Source organism: Chironomus tepperi, unplaced genomic scaffold (genome assembly GCF_022539635.2).
Source record: "Chironomus tepperi strain 1889 unplaced genomic scaffold, CSIRO-AGI_Ctep_v1 contig_7, whole genome shotgun sequence".
In the NCBI taxonomy this organism is placed as follows: Eukaryota; Metazoa; Arthropoda; class Insecta; order Diptera; family Chironomidae; genus Chironomus; species Chironomus tepperi.
In genome coordinates, this window is record NW_027226129.1 from 99,514 (window position 1) to 126,123 (window position 26,610).

Sequence of the window (26,610 nt, forward strand, 5' to 3'; positions counted from 1 at the left end):
TTCAACTTAAAAATAGTGAAAAATTCAAAAAGAAATTGTGAAAATAACCTCAAAATTAAAAAAAAAAGAAATTTTAAAAAATTAAAATTTAAAAAAAGTGCTCAAAAATTGCAAAAATTTGTCAAAAATCGAAAAATCTTCAAAAAAAACATAAAAGTCCAAGAATTCTGCAAGAACCTAACCTAAAAATCAGGAATAATCAACATTAAATCCTTCGTGACTTAACATAACCTTAAAGTTCATCAAAATCTGGCCAGAAGTTGGATCTGATGAACACAACCATCAATATCCAGTAGAATAACCTAAGAATTCAATTACATAACCTCAAAAACTCAACATAACTTTAAATTATCCTTAAATAATCACCAAAAAATCCACAAAAGATGCTCCATTCACCATCCAAACTGTACGAAAATCACCAACTAATCCTCGATCACATCGACAGTCACATGTCACAAGACATCGAGGATCACATCCCACAATTCTACAAAAGATCCTCAATCTCGTCCACATCATCGCCCGAGCCATCCTCCTCCCACTACCATCATCAACATCACATTTACCGACCAGCAGTTCCACAACAGCATCAACAATTTCGTGTGATTAAGGATGGCCGGCAGCTGTACGACGACAGTGGCTATCAAGTCACAAGCAGTGAAAGCTTCAAGACTGAACATCAGCATCAAATGGCACCGCCAACATCGACTGTTGTTGCTGTCAGTAATGCTCATAGTACAGCATCTGTTGGAAGTAGTGGTGGACATAAAATGAAAATTATAAGCAATGAGGAGCCGTCAAGTTCGATGCCTGATTTGGGTGAGTGAAATTTTATTTTTTTGGGGATTATTGGGATGGGAAATATGATGTAATTATGGAAGGAATGAAGCTATTGGGAGGGTAGATATTGTAAGTTACTTGTTTGACTAAAGCTGAGCTGGAGTCTGAGACTGAAGCTGAAGTTGAGGCTGAGGCTGAAGCTGAGACTTAGGCTGAAGCTGAGACTGAAGCTAAGTCTGAGGCTGAGTCTAAAGCTATGCTGAAGCTGAGTCTGAAGCTGATCTTGAGTCTGAGTCTTAGGTTGAGTCTGAGTCTGAGACTGAGACTGAAACTGACGCTGAAGCTGAGTCTGAAGCTGAGGCTGAAGCTGAGTCTGAAGCTGAGGCTGAAGCTGAGTCTGAAGCTGAGTCTGAAGCTGAGCTTGAGTCTGAGTCTGAAGCTGAGTCTGAAGCTGAGGCTGAAGCTGAAGCCAAGATTAAGGCTTAGTTTGAAGCTGAAAGTGAGTCTGAGACTGAAGCTGAGCGTGAAGCTGAGCTTGAGACTGAGACTGAAGCTTAGGCTCAAGCTGAGATTGAAGCTGAAGCTTTGGTTTATCTGAGTCTAAGTTAAGGCTGAACTAAGGCTGAGCTGAAGCTGAACCTAATCTTCACTATATCAAACCTTATAAATACTAAATAAGCCCGAAAAATTCAAAAATACATAAATTCCCTTCCAAAACAAACAACAACTCATGTATACATGCACAGCACATCCAAAAAAACACATTTCAGACGCCATCATTGTGCAAAAAAAAAATAATCTTCATTTCCCAATTTTTCCCATTTATTCTTTTTTTCGCTCAACAAAAGCCAGACAAAATCAATAAAATTTTCACTTCTGCTCCCTTTTTTTTGTGTTTTCTGTTTCATTTCCTTTCATTTCATATACAGCATGTATAATGGCTGGCAACATCGAGCATGTTCATGAATGTAGTTTATGTGCATCATCCCATTAGTCTTTGCATGGTGGGTGGATGGGATGTGAATTTTACTATGACTATATGCTGCTTCAAGTAATGTATGTTCTGTAGATACATTTAATGTTTGATGTGGGGGATGAGGATGGGACGTAGTGAGGTGATGTTGTATGCCTATGACATGATGTATTGTAGTGTATTTTACTAAGTGTTGAGTAGTAAGGGATATGATTGTGGATGGAAGATTTGCGAATTTGATGCATGGATGACTAGACTGACTAAATCTGACAGGATAGAATCTAGCTCGACCCGAGCAGACCGAATCTCGCTCGACCCTAGAGGATTGAATCTTGCTCGACCTTAGAGGATGGAATCTAGGACTCGACCTAATAGAATCTTGCTCGACCCAAGAAGATAGAATTTTTCTCGACCTGACAGGATAGAATCTAGCTCGACCTGAGAGGATAGAATCTAGCTCGATCCAAGAGGATAGAATCTCGCTCGATCTAAGAGGATAGAATCTTGCTCGACCCAAGAATATTGAATCTAGCTCGACCCGAGAGGACCAAATTTCGCTCGACCCAAGAGGATAGAATCTATCTTGATCTGAGTGGATTGAATCTAGCTCGACCCAAGAGAATCTAATCTAGCTCGATCCAAGAGGATAGAATGTAGCTCGACCTGAGAGTATAAAATCATGCTCGACCCAAGAATATTGAATCTAGCTCGACCCGAGATGACCAAATTTCGCTCGACCCGAGAGGACCAAATTTCGCTCGACCCGAGATGATAGAATCCGAATCCCCCTCCACTCATCTTCATCATCATCATTCGCCAACAAATAAAGCATTTAATTTCAATTTCATTTCAAAAAAAAGACACGATAAAATAACTGAATAAAATTGTATCAACATTCAGCATCAACATAAAGAGGGAAAGGTAAAGCATCATAGAAAAAAATAAAAAGAGAAAATGCGAGTTGTAGGTCATTAACATTTCCAATGATTGTATATATACGTCTCGAATGCTGTCGCTGCTGCTTCCACCTTACTTCATTCCAATTATTTGCACAGTTTTATTGAAGTTTATTATGTCAAGTTGGATATGTGAGGTTGTGTGCGGGATGCTGTATGGTTTGATGAGGGTTGGGATTGTGGATGGCCTGCCGGGGTGATTCAGACATGAGGAAATTAAGGACGCAGTTCACGAGAGTTCAGCATACTCAAAATTGGTTCCTATTTACTTGTATTAGTGCCAATACAACATCAAAATAAGACAATAACATGCACTTGCAGCACAAGCTATTATCCTACCCTACATTATATCCAATTGTCTGCACGCACACATGTAAACATGTGTAGTTGTGTGCTGCATAGCAAAATTTTTATAAAAGGGGATGATTTTTTTTATTTTTATTTTATTTTATTTTTGCAATGCAATGTCAATTTGGTGATAAAATGAAGGGAATTGTGGCACGTATACAAATACAGACGTGTGCGGTTCTCGCATGAATTGTACGTGACTATTTGGAGATGAATTTTATATAAAATCGGATGATTATTTGCTGATTCTGAGGGGGTGTAATTTAGTTTGATCTGAGAAGACAGAATCTAGCTCGACCCGAGAGGATAGAATCTTGTTCGACCCAAGATGATAGAAGTTTACTCGACCCGAGAGATTAGAATCTTGGGCTCAACCTGAGAGGATAGAATCTAGAGCTCAACCCAAGAGGATAGAATCTTGAGCTCGACCCAAGAGGATAGAATCTAGCTCGACCCGAGAGGATAGAATCTCGCTCGACCCAAGAAGATAGAATGTAGCTCGACCTGAGAGAATTCAGTCTTGTTCGACCCAAGAGGATATAATCAAGCTCAACCCAAGAGGATAGAATCTAACTCGACTCGAGATGATAGAATCTTGCTCGACCCAAGAGGATAGAATCTTGCTCGACCCAAGAGGATAGAATCTTGCTCGACCTAAGAGGATAGAATCTAGCTCGACCCAAGAGGATAGAATCTAGCTCGACCCAAGAGGATAGAATCTAGCTCGACCCAAGAGGATAGAATCTAGCTCGACCCGAGAGGATAGAATCTAACTCGATCCAAGAGGATATAATCTAGCTCGACCCAAGAGGATAGAATCTAGCTCGACCCAAGAGGATAGAATCTTGCTCGACCCGAGAGGATTCAATCTATTTCAACCAAAGAGGATTTGACCTAGCTCGACTTGATAGAACAGAATCAACTCCGAATAAAAGAATCACCCCATTAGCATGCCTAATGCGACAAACTAGCATAAATTTTCCATTATTCATGCCAAAATACTCTACACATTCATACATAATTTCCTCATTTCCTTCAAAGTCTGCAACCCAGAAAAACATTTTCCAGCACCAATTTTCTCACTCGTTCCTTTCATTTTCAATTCTACACTTCCTCCCACCAGAACTTACTATATACTATCAAGCTCCAAAATGACTAGCAACAACAACAACAACCGACGATCATATCAATAACATCGAGTACATTTGTATAGTAAAATGTTTTTCAGCATTTTCATTCATTCGGTGTGTCACTAATACATGCATACAGTTTAATGTGCAGCAACAAAACCCATAAATAGTCTACATTCATTCCATTATTCCTCACTCGGTCAATGTCCTGAAAGAGAAAATGAAAAGCAAGGAAAAATAGAAGGAAAATGAGGGAAGAAAATAAATTGAAAATTGTGTATTTTTAAGGGATGGAAGGTGAGGGATGTGGGTAAGTTGGGTAACGGCTTTCAAAAATTCAAAAAAAAAAATCAAATTTTTCAACGTCTTTCAAAAATTCAAATTTTTAACGTCTTTCAAAAATTCAAAATCTCCAACTTCTCATCCTGATTATTGCTGCAATTTATTCTTCAGCACGTGCCATCATCCACTTCCACCCAATTCCTCCATACCAACCAAAAATAGCACATAACCCCAACAACAACAAATCAGGAACAAATAGAAAGTTCTCGACTGTGTCCCGATTTTTTCAACTGCAAAATTTATTTTCTTCTATTTCCTCACAAATTTCATTCCTGTCGGGGAGAGTTTAACTATTGATTTTTTGTGCTTCTTCTTGATCCAGAATTTTCCTCATTTATGTTCTATCGAAGTCGTTACTTTCAAGTGTCTAGGGAGAAATTGTGTGTGCATGTGTAGATTGTGCATGAAATGTGAATCAATAGGCGCACAATGTGCATGCTCGAAATGTGTGAATTATGAGAATTTGGGATGGGGGTTATGTGATGTGTGGAGATCAGAGATTGGACAATTGATAGGAAAGCCTCAAAATTGAGCAACATAACCTCAAAATTAAGAAACATAACCTTAAAATTGAGCAACATAACCTCAAAATTGAGCAACATAACCTCAAAATTGAGCAACATAACCTCAAAATTGAGCAACATAACCTCAAAATTGAGCAACATAACCTCAAAATTGAGCAACATAACCTCAAAATTCAGCAACATAACCTCAAAATTCAGCAACATAACCTCAAAATTCAGCAAAATAACCTCAAAATTCAGCAACATAACCTCAAAATTGAGCAACATAACCTCAAAATTCAGCAACATAACCTCAAAATTGAGCAACTTAACCTCAAAATTTTCAAAACTAACCAGACAGATCAAGCCAGACTCACAAGTCATCAGCACCAAAACACACCAAATTTCAGTCCCCAACATCCTCAGCATCCTTCCTACCCCACCCGCAAAAAAAGCACACAAAAAAACGAGAACTTTTCATTATTCATCTTCCTTCCTTTCCATCCACTCAAGTCCCACTCCAGACACAAGTTGAAACACTCGAGTAAAAAGTTTCACTTCTGTTCGTCTCGTTTCTATGGCAATGGCACTGCTTTATATAAATTTTTTCCTCATTTTCCTCATGAAAAACATGAATTTGCCCTTGTTTTATCCTTGTCGCATCTCAATTTTGTCTGTGTGTGACTTCATATAGTTCACTATGTATATGGCTACATGTGGATGGGATTTATGAGGCGAATAGGACATCGTGTGCTGCTTTTTTTGGTGTGTACGGTGTGGATGGCGAGTGATGTTGAGCAATTTATGGCAAGTGGACAACGAATGGGTGTCTTGTGATAATTTTGAGGTTATGTTGCTCAATTTTGAGGTTATGTTGCTCAATTTTGAGGTTATGTTGCTCAATTTTGAGGTTATGTTGCTCACTTTTGAGGTTATGTTGCTCAATTTTGAGGTTATTTTGCTCAATTTTGAGGTTATGTTGCTCAATTTTGAGGTTAGATTTCCAAATTTTGAGGTTATCTCCCTCAATTTTGAAGCATTTAATCACATCAATGACCCCATCCATCACCCACACATCCAATCATGTCGATAATCACAAAAACAAACAAAATTAAATCAATTTATTAAAATTTTAATATCCACAGCACAATTTATTGGTCATTGACACTGTCTGTTATTACTACAATCTCTCCCCCACGTTTGTATGTTATTATGTTGTTCCACCTTTGTACTACCCCATTCTCATTCTACTGCTGCCATGCCATACAACACCAATCCTCACACATTATTCACATTAACACACAAAATGTTTGTTGAAGTTTTTAAAATTAAAATGAATTTTTCAACTCATTAGTTCAGAAGTGGGTGTTTGTGGGGAGGGAGTGGCAGATAAGGGGTGCGTAGCATTGGGTTTGGATTGATTGGGAACCGTAAGGTGCTGATGAATCTGTTGAGAGAATCATGACCCATGAGTACACTTCCTTATTAACATATTCTTTTTTCGTGCCTTTCCGAAAGTTCACATTTAGGTGTTGTCGGGATGAACAGAAATGGATCCTTGACCAGGAGTAAGTGTCTTAATCTACCCGTGATGCTCTATCTTGTCTCGGGTAGGATTCGACCTTATCCGGGTAATAAGGACTATTCAAAGACATTTTACCTACCCTTACCTCAGCCTTATGTTAATATCCCTATTTTAACTGCTTTAGTTTACCCTACTCCACTCTATACAAGGTATTTTAGGGCTAGGTCAGGGTTAATGTAGATGATTTACCCTAGGATAGCCCTTCTTACGCAGACAGTGTAGGGTATCCTGAGTAAGATAGCAAACCGGCTTCAGATAGCCAAGAATAGGGAGCTTGTTGGTATGGAGGGGTTTTCCAGGGTCAAGACGCTCCTCGCTTTGCTGCTCAACGTATGTTGCCTGCCGTAATTACTAACTGATTCCTATCATATGCAGCACAATGAATCCGCACCCTCCAATTCTCAATCAAATCAATAAGAATTTAATTATCCAAATTTCACAAATTTTCCATCATTTAACAGCATTTAATAGCTGCTGTAAAACAACCAAAATTGTCATTCACATAACCTCAAAAAACATCAAATTCATTCAATGTCTGCCTGCATATCCACCACAACAACAACAACAAAAATTGGGGAAGAAGACTTCAAACATTTTCCATAATTTTTCATCCCCAGTCGCACGATTTTTTTAATTCTTTTTATATTCTCTCTTTGTGGGTTAAAAATACCGGTCGTTGTCTGCTTGCTGTTCAACCCCACCCAACCCAAAAAATAAAAGAAGTGTAAAGAGCTTTTTATAGCTTTGATGATGCTCAATATTATTATTATTATTTTTTTTGTGTCTGCTGAATAAACGAATACACACTCCAACCAGTCGTTCATTGGCATTTAAGAATAAGTTGGAATGTTTGAGTGAGTGTTGTTGTGGATAAGGCGCATTTTTGGGGTTTGAAGTCTAGATGATGAGCAGACAGAGAGGATGAACTAATTGTTGCTCCCTGAATGGCACAAATTGGAGAATCGATCAAATATCTAAACCCAGGTTGGTTGCGATACTAGCACAGTGCAGGATTTAAACTATATCTGACTTGATTTGGTTAGAATTTGGTACCATGCCAGTGTAACGCCGGTTTGGTACCAAAATTTGGATCAATTACCTGATTTAAGGCTTTTGGATTAGCTCTGTCATGCAGTTTGTGCATTGGTGTTGATACCAATACCAATTCCAATATCAGCATCAGTATTAGCGCAAGTGGCAGTACCAGGTATTAGTTCCAGCATTGGTATTGGAACCGATATCGCTAAGCACATTAAAATTGACCAAAAATCCGATACCAGGACTGAATTACTCTAGCTTCAAGCCAGATTGTGGCTTTCTCAAAAACGACAGTTAATTTTTTCAAAAAAAATATTTTTTTCGATAAAATTCAAATTTTTTTTTGACCGTTACTCATACTTTTCTTCGTAACGTAAATTTTTATTTTAAAATAAGTTGAGTTCGAATAGTTCGAATTTCTTCGACAATCAAATGTCGAAGAATTCGAATTTGAGACGGCCACACTCTGCTTTAAGCCAGATTCGATGAAGTCCAGCCTTATCCTGGATCAAATCGACATCAACCGACTTTTCGGTCATTTCTGAGTCTTATGCTTTCCAGGATGACAATACCAGTGATTTGCATGGTGCTTCTTTACAGCTTCAATATCATGCTTCATCCTAAATCACCTAAATCGTCCCCTTTTTTACTATACATCCCCAAAAACCGGACAAACTGTCCTAACATTCCTCAATATTCATGCTACAAAAAAACTACAATTTTCAATTGCAACCCCCATAAAAAAAACTATTCTCCTACCCCATCCTCTCCCCTTCCACAACATTCACAATCACCAGACAGTCGCCAACCCCAATTCATATTGAAAACCCAAAAAAAAAGCTCAAGCATGTACATATTTTATTCAGGATATGTCTTAACTGCTCCACATTTTTTAATGCGCAAGTTCCTCCTCTATGGAAGCACTAAAAAAGGCACTGTCTGGTGCATGTCATGAGTCACAAGAGTTCATTTTTTTTAATGCTGTAGACGATATGGGTTGAAAATATGAAGCCATTTGAAGGCAGACGAGGAAAAATGTGTAAGGAAATGAGTATGTGCATTAGGAAGGCATGAAGCTTTTTTTTGGGGTGTAGCATGAGACATGAGCATGGGGATTATGTGATGGTAATTAGCGGTTGACATGAATTATTTCGTGACCTGATGGAAGGAGCTTGTTGGAAGAAGTGGAAGTGGAAGTTTCTAGGTGGAATTTGAGTGAATTTTGTAATTTTTTTTGAGGATATAATATGAAAATGTGGGGTAATTGTAGGTTATGGTAGATTCAGTGGTGGGCAACTTGTGTGCTGTGATACTCTAATATGTTTGAAAATTCCAAAAACTGTATGCTGTGTCCTGTTTTTGTTGAGGGTTACCACCAAGTTGTGTCCTGAGAAATAAAAGGTTGCTCAACACTGTTCTTGAGATTTGAAGGCTTTATGGCATTTAATAATGAAATTTTGGGAATTATTGAGGAACGATGTAGTTTGGGGTTCAATCCCATGCTTCCCACGTCCCTACAAACTCTCAGAATTGATTTTACTTACTTACTTACTTACTTACTAGAACCATGCTCCGATGTGAAGCTTAGGTTACTACAAAAGGCTTTCCACCTTACTCTGTTGCTTGCTGTATCACAAAGCTTGTACAAATTCTCAGTTTTGACATCTAACTGGCATACCTTCATTACCGTCCTTCGTCATGTTCCTAAAACAGAGATGGCAGGACTCCATTGGAAGCAACTCCACTTTTTTTGGGAGGCGATTTCATACTTTTTGGACTTTTGGAGTCCTGCTAGCTCTGTCGTAATCCCGATAGACTCTTAAAAGGTAGAATTGAACTTAAGTTTGCTTATCTCCGAGGGACTCTGCAACTACTGCCCTTAATCAATGAGGTCTCCCCACTCATGGACTGCAAACTCCTCTGTACCCTTCAAAATCCAAAAACTCACTTCCTACCACAATACATAGCCTCCAAAAAAGTCATTACCAGAGTGTGGCCTTCTCAAATTCGAGTTTTTCGACATTAGAGGAAAAAGTAACGGTCAAAAAAAATTTGAATTTTGAACTCAAAAATTTTTATTTAACAAAAAATTAACGGTCGTTTTTGAGACAGCCACTCTCTGGTCATTACCATCCTCAATGACCTTCCAAAAAACAATGTCAACCAAGCAATTAAAATTTGCATATTTTGACCACGATATCCATCAAATAATAAGCTATTTGTTAAGCTATTAATTTATATTCATTACTTAATTAAGTATGTTAATTTAGAGGAAAAAATATGGAAATTATTAAGAGTTTTTTCCTTTATTTGTTGACCAAACGCAACCCAAAAATTTTGATGGCTTTTCCTGTCACGAGGGGGTTATTTTGTTCCTTAATTCAGAATTGGCAGGACTTTGGAGTCCGGACTCCGAAAGTCCGTGGAGTCAGAAAGTCCCTGCAGTCCGGATTTCACTTTTGGAGTCTGGACTCCACATTGGAGTCCTCCCAATTCTTCCTTTATTTTGATGCTTTTTTTAGTAGTTGAGCATGCTTAGTAGCAAAGCACATGAAATGACATAAAGAAATGGATGAAAATTTGGTGCCTGGCTAGAGCGACTCAACTTGTAGGTCAAATTTAATGAAATTCAGCATCAAGTCAGAGTCAAGTCGATCTGGAATCGGATTTTCGGTCATTTTTGGAACATGTGCTTTCCAGAATGGCTCAGGAAGGCGGAAGAGCTTCATTGAAGGCGTCTTCTAGAGTGTCGAGTGTCTAAACTCCCAAAGTCCTGCCTATTATGCTTCATACTACCATGCACCATCCAAATACAGCCTCAATACCTTCCAATACCTTCTCAAAATTCTCGACAGCTTCAAATTTACTTCTTTTTTTATTTCTGCAACTCTACAACAAAGAAATAAAGAATTTTCTTTTTTTATTCGTGAAAATGAACAAATTTTTTTTGTCTGGGTTCATTGACTTTATTGAGGAAAAGCACGTAAAATAATCAAAAAAAAAACTCTCAATTTTCTGCGTTGAAAAACTTCACAGAATTTAATTTTTAAATAATAATTTTTTTTTGTGTGTTAATTACTTTGTGTGGAATGTGAATTATTGTATACAGTGTAGGATATGCTGTAGATAGATAATCTGGTGGATGATTAAGCATTGTGACTAGGGGTATAGCTGGAAATTTGACCCCCAAACCCCATCATACCCCATGATTTGTCATTAAGCAATGTCAGTACAGTTTTGATTGAGACTGACGGCTGTAGATCATTGATGTGAAGCTGAGCCACACGTGGTATGGTTAAGAAGCATAGTAGCATCATGTAGGAGATCCATAGGTATTGACCAGTAGGGTCAAGTTTATGGAATTGATTGAAATTAATGCCAAATTGTGTCAAATTCTACCAAATGTTCTCTGAGTTTTCTTGAATTTTTTGATAATAATTGAAACTTGTCAACACCTTCAAACCCTTTAAAATCACCCCTAATATCAAACCCCATTCATCCCTCCAGCTCCCCATCACCCATTTCCCCCCAAAATCCCCCTTCCAAACCCAATCCAAATCCAACAAAAACTTTCGATTTTTCATTTAAAAAAAAATGTGAGACACGAGAAACTTTATTTTGTTGCTGTGTCTTGCGTGATTTCACTTCTTTTTTTTTGGTCTGCGATTATTGATGGTGATGCTGCTGTTACTATATATGCAGCACAGCATAGCACATAAATTCACTTTTCATTTAGACATGACGTCTGTTTAGGTCAATGACATTGATTGAAAGTTGTGTTTATTTTATTGATTTGTTGTGGATGTGTTGATGATGTTGTTAGATGTGGGAAGGTGGGTAGAGTGGGGTGGTTTTGAGGTTATGTATTTGGGTTGGGGAGGTGGTTAGGGTTGTGATTTGGGTGGTGCGGTTGTGGATATTCGTTAATTTGATCCAATTTGGGGTGGCAATTGAATAACGACAATCAGCATTAGCAAAGTTAGAATTCAAGAAATGCGCCTTAGTCACCTTACTCCATGACTTTCTAACTTGTCGAAATGGTTGTGAGGTGTGAGAGCAGATTTTTGGGAATTAGATGCAATTTGAGGTTTGTAACTCAAACACGAAAGTCATCATTAAAATGCCAAGATTCCAAAAAAATGCGCCTTAGTCACCAACCCACCATGACTTTCTAACTTGTCGAAGTGGTTGATAAGGATGATTGTGGATATTTGAGAATTTGATCCAAATTGAAATGGCAACTGCAAAATGACTGCAAACTTTAATATAGCAGTATTTCAAGAAATACGTCTTATTCACCACCCCACCCTGCCTCCCTTACTTGTCGAATTTTTCCACATTTTCTCCTCACAAACCTTTCTCAAGTACCATTTTGTTGTTGTTATGCTCCACATCTATCAAAAAGAGTTATTTGCTCCCCTAATTCCACTTGTCTGCATTCTCGTCTGTGACATGAGAACAGCACTTACTTTACTGTTATGTTCTTACTTGATGACGAAGGTTAAGGATCGTGAATTGACGAGCATTTTAAGTTGCCGGAGGATGAAAGAATGTCGCAGACATTCATTGACTTTACTTGAGTTGATTCTCGGGTTTTTGTGGTATTTTTTGAAGATTCTGTCTGTAAAGTTTGCAGCATAACCTCAAATTTCACCGGAATTTCATCTCAATGCATTCACAGTACTTTCTAAGTCTTTAACAATCGATAAAATTATGTTATTTAAGTGAAAATAAATTTCGCATTCGACAATAACAACTTTTACTTGATTTTTTGCGTTGCTACTTGCGAGCAGTTCGATGAACTCTCGTCTCACTTTTATGTTTATTTTGGATCTATGAGGTGGAAATGGAATGTTTTGAATGATGAAAGTGAATTTTGGAGTTATTGAGTGATTTTGAGGTTCAGGTGCCTTCACAAATGAATTTTGAGGTTCAGGTGCCTTCACACTTGAGTTTTGAGGTTCAGGTGCCTTCACACTTGAGTTTTTGAGGTTCAGGTGCCTTCACACTTGAGTTTTTGAGGTTCAGGTGCCTTCACAATTGAGTTTTTGAGGTTCAGGTGCCTTCACACTTGAGTTTTGAGGTTCAGGTGCCTTCACACTTGAGTTTTGAGGTTCAGGTGCCTTCACACTTGAGTTTTTGAGTTCAGGTGCCATTCACATGCAATCCTTACCCCATGCCACCCTCTATATTTCTCTTTCCCTTTGCCTACTATGCCCCTTTTCTCACAAACGATTAACTCTCCAAAATCACCCAAAAAACTCACTCATTCCCAATTTAAAAACAAAAATTTCTTTCTCATCTCTTCTCTCTGTTCATCCCACGCATTTTGCACATTCATCCGCATTCGAGTTAAGAATTTCATGAATTTTTTTATATTTTGTGTATTTTCATTTCTATTTTAAGCACACACAACAAGTCAGACTGACTGACTGACTTTATCTTTGAACAACAAGCCTGTTATTTATCATATATGAGACATGAATTGTCGTGGCCTCGACATTGGCACCACTAAGTGAAAGTTTTTATTGCATTCTGTTTTTGGATGCGATTTTGCGTCGGGTTGTTGGGAATTTTAATTGGTTTTGATGGATTTTGAGGCAGTTTTGGTCAGTGTGAAGGCATCTGAACCTCAAAACTCAAGTGTGAAGGCACCTGAACCTCAAAACTCAAGTGTGAAGGCACCTGAATCTCAAAACTCAAGTGTGAAGGCACCTGAACCTCAAAAACTCAAGTGTGAAGGCACCTGAACCTCAAAACTCAAGTGTGAAGGCACCTGAACCTCAAAAACTCAAGTGTGAAGGCACCTGAACCTCAAAACTCAAGTGTGAAGGCACCTGAACCTCAAAAACTCAAGTGTGAAGGCACCTGAACCTCAAAACTCAAGTGTGAAGTCACCTGAACCCCAAAAATAGCCCTTAGTAGCCCAACTACATAAGTCGGTAAATCAATCCAAAATCCAATCTCAGACTGGCATGATCCTGGCTTAATGCTGGATTCGGTTTATATGCTGAGTTCCCTAGTATCTTCTCTTCAGTTCCCCTGTTCCTCAACCCCTCGTTCCACCTGACGCCCACCCTACCCCCTTCCAATTTGCTCAATGAAGTTCACCTTCCAGAGTCATTTTGTGAGTTTATGAACTTCAGAACACTGAACTTGATTTAACCGACTTGTGCTGTTCGGGAGCGAACCCCATGCCATGTCTCACACCATGCCACCCCCCACACCCAACCCAAGAGAAAATCTCTTTTCGCTTTTCAAATTCTTCTTCATAAAGCATGAAAAAATAAAAAAATAAAAAACTCGTTTCACGTCTCAAAAAAGCGAATAAAGCATGAGCTTTATGATAACTTGTCTTCTATTTTCAACATAGACAGCAGTCAACGACCTTCCTGCTGTATATACACACACACACACACAATATCTAATAATAATTTTGCAATAGTCTTCATTTCCACTCAACTGTGAAGATTCGAAAGTGCAACTTGCATTCTTATTTTTTTATGCTGCTTATGTAAAAAGTTTTGTGATAGTGAAAACTTGTCGGATGACTTGAATGATGGCTTAAATGATGGATATGTAATGGATGAATTATGTTGATTATTATGACAAGAAATTTAAAAAATGAAAATGTGAAAAATATGAGAGACGTGCTACATGCTGCATGGAATGGATTGTGGATGGGTTTAGAATGGATGAGATTGAGGGGTGTTGGGGGATATTGGGGGCTACTGGGGATTATTAGGTACAATTGGGGACCATGGGTACTAAGGGTACTATGGGGATATTGGGGGCTACTGGGGACAATGGAGACTAAAAAAGCAGTTAAGGACTAGTTTGGACTAGTGGGGACTAATAGGGACTATGGAGGGATACTTTGAGAGGAACTAGGTGTCCTCAATTTATTATAGTGATGGGCAATCTGGACATTAGGTGGACATGAGGAGGTTTTCCAGAATTCCTGTTCCAGCCGATTTCGTGAATCGATTTCCCGTTTTTGGAAACCCTAGTCACGCCAGGTGCCATAATCCGCATGCCGTAAGCAATTTCAATCTAGCCTTATCTACCAAGGTGTACCCCCGCATCACACAGGTTACCCACCACTGCTCTACAACCAATCAAGTTGCCAAAATACATTCGATTTACATTTGCGTGTCGCCGTATCGACCTTTTTATTTTTTGTTTTAATTTTATGTCTCTGATCACATGTTCGACGATGAAAGTAAAGTCGAAGCTTAATGGAACAACAAAAAATGCAGTTTTTTTTTTGTTTTTTTGAATGAATGAACAACAAATGGCAGAAGAAAAAGCCGGAACTTTGTGAATGAGAGCTAGCTTTTATTATGTTCAGTGTCATTTTTGCTTATTGGCGCGGATTTTTAACTTTTTTTAAGCCGGTTTTTATTGCGATTTATTGTGAATTATTGCGTGAATTGAGGGGAAAGGAGATGGAATTGTGGATGGAATTATGAAAGTTTTTTGAGGTATTTTTGAGGTTATGTTGTTCAAATTTTGAGGTTATGTTGATGAATTTTCATATTCTAACCTCAAAATACTCATGTTCATCCACAATCCATCACCATCACCAAAACTTCTTGCCCTTGAATACTTTCATTAAATTCAAAGTCAAAATAAAATATTGGCAAATCTCAATCAAAAAGCCATCAATCTTAATAAAAAACATTGACAAAAAAGCCTCTGTAGGTCATTCGGGCTTAATTTTTATTTAACGTCAATGACTTTTTTGGCAGTTAATAGAAATTCAGAATGTTCAATCAATCAATGTTTTGGACGTCCTTGATGGTTGCGAAAAAAGAAATTTTGAAGGAATTCTTGTTATTTGATAAAATTGCAAGATTGAGTGATGATTATGGGAAGTTAGAAGGTTGGAAGATCCACAGAATGCATCCATAGACAACATGGAGTCAAAAACGCATGGTCGGCATAATCTGGCATGGCCTAGCATGGTCTAGCATGGCCTAGCATGGTCTAGCATGGCCTAGCATGGCCTAGCATGGTCTAGCATGGCCTAGCATGGCCTAGCATGGCCTAGCATGGCCTAGCATGGCCTAGCATGGCCTAGCATGGTCTAGCATGGCCTAGCATGGTCTAGCATGGCCTAGCATGGCATAGCATGCATGTAATACTCATCCATCCCCAAATCCCATCCAATATTCACATTATGTAATTCCAAAACACATTCGCCGATAACACAGTAAGCCTCACATGATGGAAATAACAGAAAAATAAAGAAATGCTTGTGTACATGTAAATAAAGCAAGGAGAAAGAACCTTCACATCACCTTCGTCTCGCTCAGTGTCAGTGTCAGTGTCAGTGACAAAATGAAAAAAAAAAAAAGTTATCAGCAACAAGCTCGACTCACAAAGTGACACAGAATATGTAAACACAATTGTATCAGATGGGAAATATTGCAATAATTGTGTTGGATGTAGGAAGTGCTGATGAGCTGAGCTTGAGGATGATGTGAGATTGAAGGAAGTAGGAAGGGATTTGAGAATGATTAAGGTTAGCTGATAGTAGTTGCACTGGGGAAGTTGACAAGGATAAGATTATGAATGAATTGCAATTATTGGAATTAAATGACTGATTATGGGGATGTGGATTGTGGGATGGAAGGTGATGTTGGGATTCTTAAGTATCGGATGATGTGAATTACTGAATTTGAATCTTAAGGTTGACTCAATCGTAACATGATTATCATTCTAGACCTGTTCATGCATCTCGCATTGATGAATTCTGAGCAATCGTCGCTAAACCAATGCATCTAAGAAGCTGAATGGTTTATATATGCGAATAATCACTTATCTGATGGTTGAATTCATACCTAAGAGTCCAGATCGAACATCAACATCCGTAATCCAAACCATACCAGCTAAGCTCTATTAAATGACGTTAATTCAGTGGTATTCAATTGTCGTAGCTGGCTATGCATTTAAATTACGTTATAGAAAAATGAACTTTAATCAAAAATTGAATCATTAAAATTCTCGAAAATTCCATTGCTAAGACCAGATTAAAACTCTATAAACGTATTAAATTTAGGGTTTTCAATACCGATATCAAAACACTGGTATGATTCAGAAACCGAAATAATGGTATTGAAGAATTGGTTCGGTATTGAAAACCCTAGTTCTAATTGAATACCATGCCTATTAATGGTCGATTTCCCACATGTCGATTAGCAGGGTTTCCCGAAGACTATGTTTCACCAAAATTCTTAAGAACACTGCCAGAAAGCGTTGTTTTTGGCATCAAAAGCCCTTAATCTTAGTTTTTAGACCAGTGTTGTCCAAACTGTGTGTTGCAGTGCATTAGTGTACTGTCAAAATCTTTTGAAAATGCCATTATCCGCATACTCGTGTACGGTCAATTAAAAAACCAATTTGGATATTAGAATCGACATCTTAGATTCGACATTGACTTCAATATCAAGATTAATATCATGATAATTTTTGACTATCTTATGATAGTCTGTCTTATGATCCATGATCTTCCATAGATGTCACCTAAAACTAACTTTATCGCTGGCTACTGCTTCACAATTTCCGATTCAGAGCGTAATAATGTCTCTGTCGATAGGTTCCTTCTATGATCTTGTCAAATCTTTAATTGCTGTTTACCAGAGGCACATCCAAACAATGAGGAGAGAGGAGGGGTGGGTGTCGATACGTGGGTGAGTGGGGTCATGAAAAACCATTAACTATTCTGATTATTGGGATTCTGAGCTGCTCTTGGGTGATTTGTTGCTATTAATTCTTTAACGAATAAAAATGCGTCAGACCTCTGTACTCAGTAGATCTACAGTTCATAGTGGAATCAGAACCACTCCTTACATGTCGCTATTGTCAGCTTATCGTCTTTAGCCTACAAATGAAGACTGTGATCCGCGTTTCCACTGCATACGATTTTCCTGTTTAGTCCTGAATCCATGACAGATTGGTCGGTATCACAATAATTAGGTACCGAAGTACGAAGTCAACTGACTAACTCTATAGGAATCACCTCAAATTCCACTTGCCGTACCCTAATATCCACCCAAAAAAAAAATAGTCTACTTCATAGCCATAACATACAAAAATCAAAACAAACAATAAAATACATAAAAACATCCATTAATTGACAATACTATTAAAAAAAAAAGAGAATCAAAACAAAGTCAGTCAGTCAGTCAGTCGTTGCCTGTCTAAAAATAAATGAAATCTTATCACAAAAATATAAAATAAAAAAAAGTTTTTCTTTTTCGCTTATCACACAAGAATTTCTATATTCTTATACAATAATGTGTAATAAACGTGAACAACGCGTCCAAAAAAATACACCAATACAACCATAACACCATACAACGTACAACACGTGTCGACACGATGACACACCAACACACATTAATACTTAAACTCCAAAATAGAGGTTGAATGACCTGCATTTTTCGTTTCCGAAGATATTTTATGTTTTAACCTTCACAGGAGTAGATGTAGGTCATTTGGATATGATTGTGTTAGTTCCGTGTATGATGTTGTGTGTCTCTCACACATTAGTCTCTCGGTGAGAGCCGCTCTCTTGCTTATTTTTGGCAACTTTTTGATGTATTCGTAAAAAATTCTTATTTTTTTTTTTGCAAATCGACAATGAAAATGTTCATGGCTCTTCCTCATTTTATTGATATAATTTTTCATTTTCATTCCTGCTTTTTGTTGTTGTTGTAGAGGCTTTGCTTGTGTGAGACACAAACAGTCACTGCAATTAGTCACAAATCATTTGAGAATGAAATTGTATAACAGAATTATGCAGTGCGGAACTGAACAATAAAAAAAGTTGTCAACAGTATTCGATGCGAATATTTGCATTTTTTATATTTTTGCGGTGTGGATTTATTTTTGGGCGGGAATGGGAATCGAAGAGGTTTTTGTTGATGTAGATAAAGAGTTGTTGTGGATGAATCATTCAATGTTTATGTTGTCAAAATGAACTAATGTTGTTTGGCAATAATTTAAATAGATCGGAGATGTTCGGCTTTTTTCGGGGATCTTCGGCTATTTTCGGCTATTTTCGGCTTTGTTTTTTCGCCAAACTTCGTCTATGTTCGGCAAATTTCGACTATGTTTGGCTACTTTAGACTATTTTCGTGAGAATTTTTGGAAAATTTTGTTTATTTTATGAGAATTTTTAGAACAACTCTGATTAATTCTTAAATTTCTTCGACAAAGTTCGGTTTTATGTTCGGTAATCTTTGGGTTTGTTCTCAAATCTTCGGCAAAATTCGGGTTTATCTTCGGAAAAATTCGGATTAGTTCTCAAATAACTTCGGCAATTTTCGGCATTATCTTCGGAAAAATTCGTTTCATTTCCCAAAACTTCGGTAGAATTCGTTGTTATCTTCGGAAATCTTCGTATATTGTCTCCCGAAACTCCTGCTTAATATTCTCTATGTGTCAGCTTTGTGCCAATTAAATTTTTCCAATTATTTCTGCCAATTCAAGACTTATTTTTCACAAAATTTCCACTTAAAATCAGGTCAATAGCTCAAATTCCGTCTGTCTACAGCAAAAACAGAGTCAACCTGCATATCCAATCAAATTCCTCAAAATCTATAAATTGACAACAACAAATTAATACTTCATCAATAATCACAAAATCACTCGATATACATCGTGCATGAAAAGGTGTGAGCAATCATGTGACAATCGTCAATAGTGAGAGCGAAACAACAACAAAAAAAAAGTGGGCAATAAATGCTGATTGCGAATAATGTGACACCGTCCTTACTAATGACATTTGTACGAAATGTAATACTTTTGTTATTGCTTTATTTCATATCGTAATTCTGTGGAAAAATTTTGTGTTTGGCATTGATTATGGAGTTCTTTTTTTGTGTGGGTTGTGATTGAGTTTCAAGGATGACTTTTTTTTGGGTAATTTTGATTAGAAACAAGGTTCTGTCCTAGTGTACATCTTGATCTTAGATTGATACTAAGGACTCCCGAAGTCTCGGTCGAGCGAAACCGAATAAGGCCGAATAAACCCGAGCTAGACCTAGCTAGACCGAGCTAGACCGAGCTAAGCCGAGCTAAGCCGAGCTAAGCCGAGCTAAGCCGAGCTAAGCCGAACTAGACCGAGCTAGACTGAGCTAGACCGAGCTAGATCGAGCCAAACCGAGCTAGACCGAGCTAGACCGAGCTAGACCGAGCCAGACCAAGCTAGACCGAGCTTGACCGAGCTAGACCGAGCTAGACCGAGCTAGGCAGAGTAAGATCGAGCTAGACCGAGCTAGACCAAGCTAGACCGAGCTAGACCGAGTTGAGCCGAGCTAAGCCGAGCTAAGCCGAGCTAAGCCGAGCTAAGCCGAACTAGACCGAGCTAGACTGAGCTAGACCGAGCTAGATCGAGCCAAACCGAGCTAGACCGAGCTAGACCGAGCTAGACCGAGCCAGACCAAGCTAGACCGAGCTTGACCGAGCTAGACCGAGCTAGACCGAGCTAGGCAGAGTAAGATCGAGCTAGACCGAGCTAGACCAAGCTAGACCGAGCTAGACCGAGCTAGGCAGAGTAAGATCGAGCTTGACCGAGCTAGACCGAGCTAGACCGAGCTAGGCAGAGGAAGATCGAGCTAGACCGAGCTAGGCAGAGTAAGATCGAGCTAGACCGAGCTGAATAATCCTTACCGAGCGAAACCGATGGAGAACGAGCAAGGCCGAGCTAGACCGAACTATATTGAGCAAAACCGAGACCAAAATTGCCACAGATTCTCGATATCAATAACCCTTAATTCAATGTTTCCTCAATTTTCCAGACCATTCCTAACTCTCTGTTCTCAGCTTAGGTCTCAAATGTTAATCTCATTCAACTCCTAAAATTCTAAATTTATGACTGAATCTGTTTCATTACATAAAGTTCATTGACATTGAATTTTTCTTTCTTTCATGTTTTCCCCTTTTTTCTAAAATAGATTTTCATAAATTTCCATATTGAATGAAGAAAAACAAAACATTCAAAAGAGAGAGAAATAAAATGTAAATAAACAAAATCTGAATTATTTTTTTCGTTTCAAAGATATTTTTTGTGTTGTTTTTTGAGGGGTTTTGATATTTTTTAAATCCATTTGTCTGTAAACAACGTTTGGGAACTGAAGTATTAGTAATCTGTTGTAGACAAAGAGGGATTGTTATTTATAGAAAACGGTTTATTTTGGGAAAACTTTGACTTTGTCTTCGAAAAACTTCGGATAAATTCGGTATTCTTGTCGGAAAACTTCGGATGAATTCTGCTTTGTCTTTGGATATTTTCGGATGTATTCGGTTTTGTCTTCGGATAACTTCGGCTTGGTTCGAATTTGTCTTCGGATAACTTCGGAACAATTCGACTGTGTCTCCTTAAAACTTCGGATAAATTCGGCTTTGTGTTCGGAAAACTTCGGATTAATTCGGGTTTGTCTTCGGAAAATTTCGGATGAATTCGGTTTTGTCTTCGTATAACTTCGGATGAATTCGGCTTTGTCTTCGGACAACTTCGGATGAATTCGGCTTTTTCTTCGGAATACTTCGCCTTATTGCCTCTTAAATGACAAAATGCCCTAAATTCATAACCACAATAACCAATATTCAGCCCTAATACTGCTAATACTACATAACCTTCAAAACATCATTACCGACACTATAAAAACTCCAGTCAGTCGCAGTACAATTGACGCATCTAATATTCCAGATTATAAGTTATAAAAAGTCATTGCACTTTGCTGTGTTTGCATTACAAAGCAGTAGTTTATTTGTAATTTATAGACACATAGATTAGTCTAACATTGTATTAAATTCTATTCATCGTAACTGATTGTTGTGGGATGTTCTATTGCGGTTTAAAGTGAATATTTTGGAATTGACATTGAAAATGAGTCTATTGAGGTGGTTGACTTGACTTTGAGGGGTTGCTAGGGACTGCGACGTGGTAACAACAGTTGCGGGCAACATGTCGGGCACGGGGAACACCTGGTTGGCTAGTTTCAACCAAAACCGCACACATCACACGGTTCATGACATTCCCTTGACTCACAGGTTGCCCACCCCTGCCTGCATCCCTACAAATTCCAACATCCAACAACTTTACAGTCTGAAAAGTTTAAAATCCATGCTTTTTTGCGTCACAGTTGCTCATATTTGTCGATACATTGTCACACTCGTCGCTTAGAAATGTGCAACAAATTAGTTTTATTTACATTTTTTTGCTCTTTCTCGCTCGTTAGTTTCCTATTGCAATGTCCTTCAATTGTGTCAATGTAATGACTGCCTCTGCTCGTTTGCAACTTTGTTGTCAGTTAATGGAGAATTTTTATAATGCAGTTTAATTGTTTAGAGTTGGTGAGGGGATTGAATGGATGATGGTGGTTTTTGGGGATGGATTGGTGGGGATTGAGGTTAGGTTGAGAGGATTTTGAGGTTATGTCGAGCAATTTTGAGGTTATGTTGCTCAATTTTGAGGTTATTTTCCTGAATTTTGAGGTTATGATCCTGAAATTTGAGGTTATTTTGCTGAATTTTGAGGTTATGTTCCCAAATTTTAAAGCTATGTTGCTCAATTTTGAGGTTATTTTACTGAATTTTATGGCTAGGTTGCTAAATTTTGAGGTTATGATCCTGAATTTTGAGGTTATATTGCTGAATTTTGAGGTTATTTTGCTGAATTTTGAGGTTATGATCCTGAATTTTGAGGTTATGATCCTGAATTTTGAGGTTATGTTCATGAATTTTGAGGTTATGTTTCTAAATTTTGAGGTTATGTTCCTGAATTTTGAGGTTATTTTGCTCAATTTTGAGGTTAAGTTGCTAAATTTTGAGGTTAAGTTGGTCAATTTTGAGGTTAAGTTGCTAAATTTTCAGGTTATGTTACTGAATTTTGAGGTTATGCTCCTAAATTTTGAGGCTATAAAGCTGATTTTTAGATCATGATGCTAATTTTTGATGTTATATTGCTGAATTTATATTTTATGATGCTGAATTTTGAGGTTATGTCGAACAATTTTGAGGTTATGTTTCTGAATTTTAAGGTTCTATTCCTGAATTTTGAGGTTATGTTTCAGAATTTTGAGGTTATGTTACTAAATTTTGAGGTTACTTTGCTCAATTTTGAGGTTATGAAGCCTAATTTTGAGGTTATGTTGCAGAATGCTATTTTGCTCAATTTTGAGGTTAGAATCCTGAACTTTGAGGTTATGATCCTAAATTTTAAGGTTATGTCCCTGAATTTTGAGGTTAAATTGCACAATTTTGAGGTTATTTTGCACAATTTTGAGGTTATATTTCTGAATTTTGAGGTTATGTTCCTGAATTTTGAGGTTATATTTCTGAATTTTGAGGTTATGTTCCTGAATTTTGAGGTTATATTCCTGAATTTTGAGGTTATATTGCTGAATTTTGAGGTTATGTTGCTGAATTTTGAGGTTATGTTGTTAAATTTTGAGGTTATATTCCTGAATTTTGAGGTTATGTTCCTGAATTTTGAGGTTATGTTTCTGAATTTTGAGGTTAAGTTCAAGTTCATAACAAATTCAATATTTTCGTCTATACAAGCTTAGAAACAATCACCAATAAAGTAAACAATCAACAAAAAATCGTGTCAAAAAATATTTTTGTTTATTTCCCATTTTTTCTTCTTGTTCGTCACAAAAATTTCGTCAAATTTAAAAATAATTCACGACAAAAATCTCATCCGACAAGTCAGTTATTGTGCAATTTAACGATTTCATTGCTCTTTTTTTCCTATTCTCGTCACAAATTTTTTATTTGCTTTGTCGGATTTGTTCTATTTTCGTGATGATCGTACGAAACGGAAAGGAAATTAGGACATAAAGTGCAGTTTGTGAACTGCTTTGTGAGCTATTTTCAGATCAAGTAAATGAGATGCAAATATTTTGATTCATTTGAAAAAAAAAGAACAGATTGAAAAGTTCAAGGGAAGCGATGACTGTGAATGAGGCATTAGGAACTGATTTTGAAGGTTTTTGTAGTCATTTCTGGAAATTAGATTAGAAAATTGTGTGATTTAATGGGAAAATCTGCTAATTGATCCAGAATCCAGTCCCAGACTGCCGTAACTCTAACTTGAAGCCTGACTCGGTCTGCCAGACTCTCTAAATAAATCTAATTATTTATGGTCGTCGTACAATGTTGCACATAATGTAATTAGATGCTTACGTAAATTATGCAAATATTGACAAACAATTGAGATCAATTTATTGATACGGAATGTGAAATAATTCATGAATTTTGATGATTTGACTGATTTTATTATGAATTAAAATTGTGGAAATTGCAATAAAATTTAATAATGAAAATTTCCATTCATTTTATTGACTTTTTTTTAAACATTTTTCATCAAAAATGTCAATTTATACCTTAATTTTTTCATCGAACCCCGGTAACTCTACCAGATCTATCAAATTTACCAAACCCACCACATCCACCGAATCTACCAAACCAACCAAATCTACCAAATCAATCAAATCTACCAAACTCACCAAATCTACCAAATCCGCCTTACCAACCAAATCTACCAAACTCACTAACTCCACCAAATCCACCAAATCTACAAAACCAACCAAATCAAGAAAAAATCAAATCTTCCAAATTCACCAATTCCAGATAATTCACCAAATCTACCAAACTAACCAAATTTACCAAACTTACTAACTTCACCAAATCCACCTAATTTAACAAACTAACCATATCTACCAAACTAACCAAATCTACCAAATCCACCAAATCTAAGAAAATCAGTAACTCCACCAAATCCACCAAATCTATCAAATCTTCCAACTCACCAAATCCATCAAATCCAAAATATCCACCAAATTCAACAATTCCACCAAATTCAACAATTCCACCAAATTCAACAATTCCACCAAATTCAACAATTCCACCAAATTCAGCAATTCCACCAAATTCAACAATTCCGCCAAATTCAGCAATTGCACCAAATTCAACAATTCCACCAAATTCAACAATTCCACCAAACTCTACAATTCAACTAAATCCACCAAATCTACCAAATACACCAAATCCACCAAACCCAAACAACAAACAATCAACCAATCCCATCATCGCAAAAATTCTATCTAAGACAGCCATTTTCCCTACTTTTTTTGTATTCGGTTCTCTTTCATTCTACACGATTTTTACTTTTTTTTATTTTTTCATTTGCCAACTATTTTCATTCTTCATTTATATTTATTATCTATACTATATGTGCATGTACATCCGCCAGCATGTTGCACAATCGCCATTTCTCACTATGTGTTGATAGATTTGTGTGCACTTTTTATACTCAAACTACTTTTGTGTTGCATATTTGCATAAACATAAAAAAAGCATAGTCGTATGTGACTTATCGTGCGACATTTAAGAATTGTTTTTAGTTCTAATTCTATTTTTAAAAGTTTGGGTCGAATTTTGTAAATTAGGTGAAGAATTAAATTAGGTCGGATGTGACTGAAGGAGAAACCGGTGTACAAGGGACAAGGGGCAAACAAGAGAAAGGGGTATACAAGTGGCATTAGGTCATAGAATTAGGGGTATACAAATGGCGATGGACAAGGGGTTTGCAAGAAGCAGTCACTATACTAGGGGCAGGTTGTATGCAAGGGGGAAAAGGTATTTAATGTTCACAATTGGTAATGGATATGGGCAAGGGGTACGCAAGTATACAAAGCGAAAGGTCAAGGGGCATCAAACCCCCTGTTTTATCCTAGAATGTACCCCTTAAGCCAAATTTTTGTCATTAAAATTGTGATTAATTTCAATTTTCCATCCAAAATTCAAACTCAACATCCAAGACCTGATTATCAATTTCTTTTTCCAATATTCACTCTTACTTTTTTTAATACTAAATAAAGCGTCGCTTTATCATTAAATCAAAAAAATAATAAAAAATTAATAAATTTCCCTTTCATGAATAAATATGTTAAAAATTATCAGCATAAAAAACATAAGCAGCATAAAAAAAAGTGAAAAAAGTGAGTCGAAAAAGAAGAGCAAAAAGAAATGGGAGAAAGTGACTGACTGACTTGACTTTATTGCCGATCAGTTTTTGGCTTTCTTTAAAAAAAAAAGTAAAATTTTTTCTCATTTTTTGTGCTTTATTCTCTCAAAAAATAAGCAGGCAGGCACAGATTCTCACTTTTAAGTCTTCATAATAAGTCATAAATGTGGCTCAATCGTTACAACCGCATAATTATGTTGAACAGTGAAAATACTTTCGTTGCTGCTGCTTTTGTTGCTGATGAGTGGAAACAAATTAATTAAAATGAGAAAAAAATGAAAAATTTTCATGTTTCGGTTTTCGATTTCTGAAGAAAGTGAAAATTGGACTGAATTTTTTTGGGTTTTTGGCTGTGTTATGAAAGAAAAATGTTGTTGGATGGCCTAGATATGGTTTTATAATTGTTGTTTTGGATGTTGAGATTGACTGGGGCTCCAAAAACCAAAAATATTGAAGAATTTTTGAAAAAATCAATCAATTTCTTCAAATTAAATCAATGCTTTAAAGTTTTACTTCAATTTTAGTGATCTCTTTGAAATTTGACTGCAAATTGAGTCGATGCTGTAAAGTTTTGCTTTAAAATGAGTCATTTATTTAAATTTTCGCTTCAAAATTGAATCATTGCTTGAAAGTTCTACTTCAGAATTTGAATCGACGGCATAAAGTTAAATTAATTTTTAAGTAAATCATTGCTGCAAATGTGAGTCAATGATTTTAAAGTCATGCTTCAAAATGAGTCAACGCTTATAAATTCGATTTCAAAATGATTCGCTGCTTTGAAATTTGACTTAAAAACGAATAAAAAATTCCAGACTTTCTTTAAATTTTATTAAAATTGCCTTAAAATTCACCTTAAAAATCCACAAATTTAATGCCACCAAAACTTTAAATTTCATTAATTTTTCAACAAATCAA

At 36.9% G+C, this 26,610-nt stretch overlaps 1 protein-coding gene across 1 annotated transcript in view; it reads left to right on the forward strand.

Annotated features, from left to right (window-relative positions):
- The first annotated feature begins 354 nt into the window (after positions 1-354).
- Eip75B (Ecdysone-induced protein 75B) overlaps positions 355-26,610 on the forward strand; it is a 122,047-nt gene continuing 95,791 nt past the window's right edge. The window contains exon 1 of the mRNA XM_070652492.1: positions 355-816. Coding sequence (XP_070508593.1) covers positions 384-816 — 433 coding nt within the window. The 5' untranslated portion in view covers positions 355-383. The remainder of the gene's footprint in view (positions 817-26,610) is intronic.